Raw genomic sequence first — 9,460 nt, forward strand, 5'->3', positions numbered from 1 at the left:
CCTGCAGGGCGGCCAGCAGCTTCAGGCTCCGCTCGTACTCCAGCAGCTGGCCCAGGAAGTTGAAGTTGGGCGAGATGGACGGCCGCCGGTCCTTCACAAACCTGGGCAGGAGCAGCTCCGCGGTAGGGTGCTTGGTGGCAGGCCGCCCCAGCCCGCCCTGTACCCCCAGGTCTGCCCACCCGCCTGGTGGCACAGGTGGAGGGAGGCCGGGCCAGTGCGGTACCTGTAGGCGTCGTCCGAGGACATGCCCATGGTCTTCATGATGTAGGCGATGGCGATGGTCGCAGAGCGGGAGATGCCGGCCAGACAGTGGACAATGACCTGGCAACTGGACAGCTTGGCTTTGTCTGGGGGCGCGGGTGTGGGGCGGTGAGGCCTGGAGCGCAGGCCCCACCCTCCCTCCGGACTTCTTCTGTACCCCACTCAACCCGGACCCCGGGCCCCCATCCCCTCACCGATGAACTCGATGGACTTGTCCAGCCAGGGCAGCAGCTTCTCACAGTAGCTGTCATTGATGGGGATGCGCATGAAGCGGCTCTCACAGATAAAGTCGGGCTTGGGGCAGGAGTTGCTGGCATTGAGGACGTAGCTTATTCCGTTTTGGGTCATCAGATCCTGGAGGGGTAGGAGCGCAGGTTGAAAGGGGCGGTGGAATGCAGGCAGGATTTCAGAGTTTGGGAGCCCTGGAGCCTGGCCCCTGAGCCTGGAGCCAGCCTGGACCTGCTGTGTGGAAGGTGCTGGCCCAGGAGCCCCTCCCACCTTGAGCCCAGAGCCCACTGTGCAGGGATGGGGTGGGGACACAGCCTCCGGCCAGCCCTCGGCTCCCAGGAATTCTATGGTTGCCTGGGCGGTGGCTTCATTCTTTTCCCTCCTCACCATTTTTAAAACAGATTCTTTCAGAGCTGGCCCAGGGCCGGGTGACATCAGTGGTTTGACACGCCAGTGCTCTGGCCAGCCAGGGAAGTGGCAGGGAGCCGGCTCCTCCAGCAAGCAGGCCAGCCCTCTGAGCTCCTGGGGCCAGGGCCGGGTCCCCGCCACTCCCTCGCGCTCTCCTCCCCACCGCGCACACACACCTTGTTGAGGACATCCTTCTGCGAGCCCAGGTAGAGGTGAGGCAGTATGCGGGTCAGGCCCACGCTGGGCACAGGCAGGCAGGGCTGGGACAGGCTCATGGGTGGCAGGGTGGCAGGCTTGCCCTCGCAGAGGCCGGGGAAGCAAGAGACACTCCCTCGCGCTCTCCTCCCCACCGCGCACACACACCTTGTTGAGGACATCCTTCTGCGAGCCCAGGTAGAGGTGAGGCAGTATGCGGGTCAGGCCCACGCTGGGCACAGGCAGGCAGGGCTGGGACAGGCTCATGGGTGGCAGGGTGGCAGGCTTGCCCTCGCAGAGGCCGGGGAAGCAAGAGGAGAAGGTGGCAAAGCCCCCTGTGGGTGGAGGCAAGGCGGCGCGTCAGGCCAGCTGAAAGGTGCAGGAGGGGTCGAGGACACACATCTGCTGTCTGCTCTGCCACGCCCCATGGACCAGCCTGGCCGGCCAAGCACCTGCTTCCTGCTGGCACACCGCTCACACCACGCCGGCTGGGCGCGTGCTAATGCCTGCGTGCAGCCTGTGCCGCCCACATTCCTCCTGGGGCTGGCCTCACTGAGGACGCTGCTATGATGTGGGAAGAGTGGGCTGAGGTGGCAGTGGACAGCAAGGGGCTGGCTGGACCTCTGCCACTTTCCTCCTCATCACTCAATTCCTCCCTCCTGCAATCAGCCTCGAGCCCCAGTCTGGGCTCAGGCGCCAGCCCCCAAAGGTGAGGGCTTCCAGAGGGCCCTCCTGGCCTGAATCATGGCCTCCCCCTGGAACGGACAGCCAGCAGGGCATCTGTGGCTGGCTCATGACTCCTCTCCACCCAGCGGGGGGGAGATGGTAGAGCTGGTGAAGAAGCCCCTCAGCTGCTGGCTGGAGAGACCGAGCAGGACTTCTCTGGCATGTCTGACTCAGTGACCAGGGCTGAGCCTGCGTCTGACTTCAAGGTTCCTCATCCTGCCTGCTTACACAGATTTGCTGCGAGGTGCAACGAAAACAAGACTGTGAGCCATAAGCATGCGTCTCTAGCTCTTGGCAGAGAAGAGCAGGTCCCCTCAGCAGCACTGGGACTGCCTGTGCATGCTTCTGGGTGACCAGCCCCCTGGCAAGCTGGTGCCTGTTTATGGCCTCAGTAGAACAAAGGCCAAGCCCACCCCATCCCCCAAGAGGAGGCAGGTGCCAGGGACCCAGGGAGGCTAGGCCTTTGCCTCTGCCCATGCCCAGCTCACAGAGTGAGGAAACCCCACCTAGCATGCCTTCTGTGGGCTCCCTGTGCAAGGCTTTTGGAGACCATGGAAGAGGGAGAGCCTCCAGGCAGGGAGGGTAGGGGCATCAGATCTGGTCCCTTCCCGGGGAACCTGCGGGCTGGACAGGGAGAAGCAGGTGGCATTGGCGCCAGCCACGACACAGCTCACAGGTACCCTGCGAGGAGGCAGGCCAGATGCTGGGCCCGTGGGGACTCCTGGATGGTACAGTTGGGGACCAGCTCCAGGAGGGGAACGTCTCTCCACACTTCCTCCTGTTCTTCCCTCTGCAGCTTGGCCCCTGGGAGCCTGGCTCCTTCCGAGGAGGGCAGGCAGCACATTCTGGGCAGGGGCACAACCCTCTCCAGGACTCCTGGGGACTCCAGGAGGCTCCAGGGACTTCACCCAGTGCTCTGGAGCTGGGCACAAGGGAGGCGGGCACCCTATTCTTCAGGTACCCCCAAGGGCACCTTTCTACCAGAATCCCATTACCCCCACTCTCTCTACTCTGGGGGTCAAGGAGTGTACCCACTCACACTCAGCATCCTGCACTCTTGCCCAGGCTACTCTAAAACACGAGTGCAGTCACGTCATGGTCCCAGGTGCTCTCAGGCTACACAGAATTGCCCTTCTGCAGAGTCCAGGTGTGTTCAGGGTTCACAGGTGCCACAAAGCACATCCCCATCCTGCATTCCCACAGCACCCAGCTTGGTGGACAGACAGCAGCAGGATGGGCAGGGGCAGATGAGGTCACAATGGCAGGGCCTGCAACCCAGCACTGGGCCAGTTTCCCACAGGCAGAGGGGTCCCCTCCCTCCACTGTCCCATTTCCAGCCCTACCCAGAAAGAGCCACTCTCTGGTCCCCAGGAGCCAGCACCCTCGATGTATGACCCCAGAGAACCCCTCCTTCATTAGGAATGGGCAGCAGCCTACCCACCCTGCATCCTTCCCAGTGTCCCCACTGTGCAGTGCAGGGCCAGCTCAGGGCAGGGGCTGTGCCCATCTGGGGGTGAGGTATGCGTGCCCAAGGGCAGGAGGCTGTCCTCCACACACTGGGACACTGTGGGGACCATGACACCTTCCTGAATGGGCCTTTCAGGAAGTGGAGACAAAGACACAAACCTCACAGGGTAGACAGAGCAGGGGCCACCCAGAGAAGGGGCCACAGAGTCCAGCTGGACCTTCTTACAGTGTTGAGTGAGGGCGCCTGCACAGTCCCTCCCTTGCACCCAGGGAGGTAAGAGGCAGGCCTTCTCACCCGCAGGCTAGGGAGGGGCTGCCTTGACCCTGAGAGCTTCCTCAGGAAGGGTCCTGGGCCTCCATTCCTGGCTGGGGTGGTGCTGGGTCCTGGGGGTTCCTGCTGTGCCCAGAACCTATGCACCTCTTTCTACCCAGTGCTCAGCCTCATGGGCGAGGGCCTCTGCTTCCAGAGTTCACCCACATACCACAGTCACGGATCCCAGCCAAGCAGGCTCAGGATCCCAGCAGACCCCACAGGTTGGTGCCCGTACCCCTTCCAGCTCTGATCACCAGATGCCCACACAGCTCTGAACAGGCTGCCCACCCCCACCATGTCCCCAGGGCAGGACTGCACTGTTATCTTAGGGTCTCCCATAGCCTAGCTAGAGCAGCCCATAGGTCCCCGAGTGCCTCCTCACAGGCTGGGGGCCCCCACCTTGCAATGGCAAGGACAGCAAGGACGGCAGGGGGCAGGCTGCTCTGTTGGTCGTGTGGTGGTGGGGGGTGCTGTCTCCACCCTTCCACTCCACACCTGCTCCTCGGCCCATGGCACAGGGGCAGGGGGTCAGCGAAGACTCCAGCTGCAGCAGGAGAGGGTGGGTGTCTGGGAGGGCCAGCCCCGTCTGGCTGCCTCCCTGGGGGGCCCTACAGAGACCCTCTCAGCCATTGCCTGTGTGTGTGAGTGCATTACATGTGTGCAGGAGTGTGACTGTACTCGAACAGGTACAGTGTGTATGTGCACAAATGTATAAGTGAGCAAGTGAGGGTGAGTATACACAGCCGAATGCATATGAAAGGGTACAAGCCAGGCCTGGCGGTGCACGCCTGTAATCTCAGCACCCAGGAGGCTGAGGCAGGAGGATCCCTGTGAGTTCGAGACCAGCCTGGGCTACATAGTGAGCTCCAGGTCAGTCTCAACTACATAATGAGAAAAAAGAAAAAAAAAGAAAGGGTACATATTTGTGCACTCACACAAGTGAGCACGAGTGCATGAGTGTGCATGCACGAGGGTGAAATGAACATGACTGTACATAAATGGATACATGGCTGTGTGTGAGTACATAAGTGTGTGTGCATGCGTGTGAATGGGAAGTGTGTGCATACATGGGTGTGCATGTGAGGGTGAGTGTACGCGAGGGTAAAGTGAATGTGAGTGTGCATGAATGGGTACATGGTCTGTGCACAGGTACGCGTGCTCCAGTGAGTACACAAGGATGTGCATGCACAGGTGTGAGTGAGTGGTCCCGGTCCAGGGCCTTGGGAGCCACCCATCTGCTGGGCCCACAGCCCGCAGCCCAGGTCAAGGTGCCTGTTGCCAGGCAACCTGCACCTGCTGGCCGAGAGGAGCCCTGGTATGGGATCAGACCCGGGGCCCTTTGCTCAGGTGCTGGCCAGGCCCCTCAGCCTCTGCACTGAGAGCTGAGCTGTCCCAGTCTTCACTATGGGGTGGGGAAGAGGCCTTAGCCCTCCCACCACCACAGCCTCCTCAGACCCTCAGCCCAGTAGACAGGGGCAAGGAGGAGGCTCACCTGTTAGTATGGCCACACTGTCAAAGCAGCCGTCCAGCTTGCTGAGCAGGATGGACAGGAAGCTGTCCGCAGCCAGCACACTGGCATCCCTTGTGCTCTGGTCATACACCACTACGTCCTGTGGTTCCGCAGCCTCCACCTGGGGTCCGAGCAGGCAGAGGTCAGGGCACTGCAGGCAGCCCTCGGGCACCCAATGGCCTGCCACCACCTCTGGCCAGGAGCCAGGACCTAGGATGGCAGGAAGGGGCTGCCACTACCTTGCTACCTGGGGAGGAGGGCAGTGACCCACTGTGTACTTCACAGGCTCCCCTCCATGGCCCTGGGAAAGTGTGCCCACACTCAACTTGTGGAAATGCCCACAGCCACACAGGTGGGTCTATGGACCAAGGAGGGCCAGGCCAGTCACCCACAGGTGAGGAAGGGTGCGTGTCCACGGAGGAGACACAGGTGAGTGTCAGGGTCCTGGGGGCATGTGTGTGGCGCCGGGGAAGCCTCTCAGGGTGGGTGAGCACAGGGAAACTGGCTCTCGAGGCCCTCAGGCAGCAGGTGCCCTTGGGCCTGGGGTGTCCCCACAGGACTGCTGACCCAGCATGCCCTCCCCCACCTCCATCCCAGTGGAGAAACTGAGGACTGGCGCAGGGTCTGTCCCCCACCCCTGTGGCCCCCACCAAGCCAGTGGCAGCGTTGGAAGATGGGGCGCCTGCCATCCCCTCCTCCACGCAGCGTCCCAGGGCGGAGGTTGGGAGGCTTTTGCTCAGACAGGTCGGTGGATGCCTCCGCCCCTAAGCACACTCAGCCCTTAAACTGATCCCGGGCCCTGGGCTGGATGATGTCACTGGCAGCCAATGGGATCACACTCAAGGAGGACAGGCATCCTGGCTGGGGGTAATTAATCATGGATTCCCCTGCCGGGCTGGCCTCGGAGCAGCAGGAACTCCTGAGACCAGGGTCTGCTCCCATCTCCAGACAGCTGGTGTGCCTCACTCAGCCAGGGGTGGTGGGCAGGGAGGGTTATGGCCCAGCTGTTCCCTCCCCAGGAGCTGGGCATGGGGGTCCCAGGGAGCAGTGGGCTGTCCCTCCTTGGAAGGATGCTGCCGAGGACCACAGAGAATTCCCAGGGGCTGAGGGAGAACAAGGGTACGGGGGCATGGCCAGCTCAGGAGGAGCCCAGCCAGACCTAGCTGTCCTGGCCTGTCCCCTGCACTGTCCCTCTGCCACCAGTCCCCATATGCCCTCACACTCAATCGCGCCTCCTCGTGTGTTCAGTGCCCCCCCATCTCTGAGCCCTGTGGGGGGCAGAGGAACAGCAGGCTGTGACTTCCAGGCAGGAGCGGGGTGAGGACATGGGCATGGGGAGGCTGAGAAGACTGTGGGGCTCTCGGGAAGCCCAGTTTGAGGGCCCCGTGCTCCATCCCGGAGCTCAGCTCTGACTCCAGGGTGAAGGGGTGCCTGGGAAGCGTGGGTACCTGGCTGCGTGTGGCAGGCTGGATGAGCTCAGCGATGGTCACCTTGCCCTGCTGCAGCCGCCGTTTCACCAGCTTGGAGCAGCAGATGTTGACGGAGCTGAGCACGTGCCAGCTGTTGTACTCCACAAAGGAGCGGCTGTCGATGACCAGGGGGCCCCCAGGCCCACCCCGCAGCAGGCTGGCCAGCTTCCTGGCATCCATCACCTTCCTTGGGAGCCGGTCCCCGGCCATGGTGGGGTGGTGGGCAGTGGGCAGTGACCGCGAGGTGAGGAGGGTGTGGCTTGCGGTGCTGAGAGTGCCTAGCGCATGGTGCGCGACCTGAGGGAGAGCCAGAGGTTCAGCAGTGCTGAAGCACAGGGTCCTCACACTTGCCCCGGGGCCCCCTCCTCTCTGATGTGCTGTGGCCTTGCCAGTGGGGAGGGTCTCCAGGAAAGCCGCTGTCCAGCACACGGGGGTGCCAGGACACATGGAGGTGGAGGAGGGTGGGTGGACACCCGGGGAGGGCCTCAGAGCTCGCCTGGCCTGGCGTCCTTCCAGACTTCCCTTGTCCCCACCCCGTGGCCCTGCAGGATGGGATCCAGAGCTTACCCCTCACCCCCACCAAGCCCTCTGTCCCCTTCCCAGCTGGCTGCCCTCCCTCCTTGGCAAGGTGTGTACAACTAGTCCCACTCCTTATCTGCAGGACTGACTAATCCTGTGGGTGGGGGGCTCTGGGGGCTGCAGGCCAGGGCCCTGAGGCTCAGTCTGGGGGTTCCTTCACTATGGCTGCTGTCCCACCCTGCCAACGGGGCTCTGTGCACCTGTGCTGTGTAAGGCCGAGGGAGTGGCCTCCGTGACACGTACCCCACCTTGGTGGACCTCAGCAGGGCCCTGGAAACTGAGGTGGTGGTATGCATTATGCAGGAGGTGGAGACCTGAGCCTCTGCCACTGGCTACCTGTCAGCTCTGCCTCCGCCTGTCACCTTGCAGGCCTCTCAGCCCTTAGAAGAGACAGCGTTATGCTGGCAAGTTTTCTTTGAAAAGATGGGAAACCAAGGCACGGGAGCGGGGTGGGGCCAATCCAAGGTCACACAGGAGGTTGGACAGAATGCAGGGTTCTGGGGTACTGCATCCCGAGGGAAAAGTGCACATGAGCAGCAGGGCCTGGGGGTCCTCATGGGCACCTGTGCTCCAGCCTCTCCTCAGTCCCTCCACAGGCAAGGTCAGCAGCCAAGGGCCAGCCTGTTCCAGGGGATCCCTGGCCCACCGAGGGGATCCCTGCCACACTCTCTAGGGGTATTTGGCTGAGCTCTAGTCTTAGCCTTGTGCCCAGTAGCAAAGACCACAACCACTACCTCAAGAGAACTCTGGGCAGAACCTCAAGAGCCCAGAATCCTGAAGGGCCACAGTGGGGTTGGAATCCAGTGCTGAGTCCCATGCTGGCCACTCACAGGCTGCCTGGGGATGCTGGGTTAGGGTGCCCACTCTTAGGCACGAGGCTGAGGCTGGGAGGGGGAGGAGGGGTGGGGTGGGGGGCTGGAGGGTAGCACCTGGTCCTCATCCCTGCTCCCTGGACGCCCTCAGAGCAGGAGCTCAGTCCTATTAACTGCCGCACTATCGTTACCGAGGGGGACTCATTAGCAAGTTAGCACCTCCTCAGTCACCATGGCAACAGCAGAGGTGCCAGGCAACGGTTTGCTCCTGCAGCAGCAGAATGAGCCAGTGGCTGCTCTGCAGAGTGGGCAGGTCGCCCCTTCTCACTCACTCCTACCCCCAGAGCAAGTGCCCCGGCTGGCAGGAAGGCCTCTCCCATCCCAGGGACCAGGACCCTGAGCTGGGGGAGTGGCAAACCAGGCAGCAGCATCAGGTCAGCTGTGGGCAGGTGTGTGGGAAGAACAGGCCAGGCACTGCCACCTCCTGCCCAGCCCTCCCACCCCAGGCTTGGCTGTGTGTGTGTACGGGTGGGTGGGGTAGCCAAGACCTCCCATCAGGGGCTCTGCCGAGGAGCAAGCAGTTCCCAAGTCCAAGATCGGACACTCGCGGCCAGGAACACACCCCTCCACACATGCTCTGCACTCAGGACACACGCTCCGTACCTTCTCCCACCTCAGCCATTTGCATTCACAGGCCAATACATGTGCCCACGCCAGGACTGGAGACCCCAACATGTACACCCTCACATGCACACTAGCACACACGCAGGACCTCTGCACACCTCTGCACACTGCGCCCATCTCCCAGAGATGGCCTGCCCCACTGGGCTCCTACACCAAGGCCTTCACATGGCGTACTCCTGTCTCTGAGCACAGGCATGAGCAGCTACAGCCCAGGCCCAGGCCACCACCCCCAGAGAGCTCTCACCATGGGCTCCCACTCAGAGGTCAGAGTGGCAGTCAGGTCTGTGGCTCTGAGCACAGGCATGTGCCTGTCACAGTGGTGCCCACCTCTGCTCAGACGCAGACACCCTCAGGAGACAGCTGGAGGGACAAGGGCACCAGGGGCATCAAGCAGCAGCCCTGCTTCCCTCACTGCCTGTGGCAGGGAGGCAGCACTGGCCTCGCTGTTCAATGTCAAAGCCAAGCAGAGCCACCCCAGGCCAGCATCATGCTGCAGGCCAGGCCTGCCACAGGAGGGTGTGTGTGTGTCCTTGGGAGCCACGAAGGAGGCCACCTCCATCCCCATCTGGCCTGGCCCTGCCAGAGATCTGCAGGGCTGCACACTGGGTGACCTAGGCTCTCCCCTGGCCAAATCCCCGACTGGACACTGGCTGGCCCGTGGTTCTGGTGGTCGGTGCCCTGCAGGTCAGGCAGAGGTGGCCCTGGCCAGGCAGCCCTTGTGGCCTGAGCATGGCTGTCTCTCTTGCACGGTCTGGACTGGCCTTGTCCTCCAGGAGCAGCATTTCAGCCACCCCCCCCACCCGCCCTA

At 62.6% G+C, this 9,460-nt stretch overlaps 1 protein-coding gene across 1 annotated transcript in view; it reads right to left on the bottom strand.

Annotated features, from left to right (window-relative positions):
• The window catches only part of Dusp8 (dual specificity phosphatase 8), a 10,795-nt gene extending 2,917 nt beyond the window's left edge, over window positions 1–7,878 (bottom strand). The window contains 7 exon segments of the mRNA XM_010640460.3: window position 1; window positions 4–101; window positions 224–347; window positions 456–615; window positions 1,261–1,427; window positions 5,091–5,229; window positions 6,557–7,878. The exon segment at window position 1 is cut by the window's left edge and continues 344 nt beyond it. Of these exon segments, the coding sequence (XP_010638762.2) occupies window position 1; window positions 4–101; window positions 224–347; window positions 456–615; window positions 1,261–1,427; window positions 5,091–5,229; window positions 6,557–7,024 (1,157 nt within the window). The 5' untranslated portion in view covers window positions 7,025–7,878.
• Between the last annotated feature and the right edge of the window lie 1,582 nt (window positions 7,879–9,460).

The sequence above is a fragment of the Fukomys damarensis genome, unplaced genomic scaffold, assembly GCF_012274545.1.
Source record: "Fukomys damarensis isolate Sample0158 unplaced genomic scaffold, DMR_v1.0_HiC HiC_scaffold_16, whole genome shotgun sequence".
NCBI classification, from domain to species: Eukaryota; Metazoa; Chordata; class Mammalia; order Rodentia; family Bathyergidae; genus Fukomys; species Fukomys damarensis.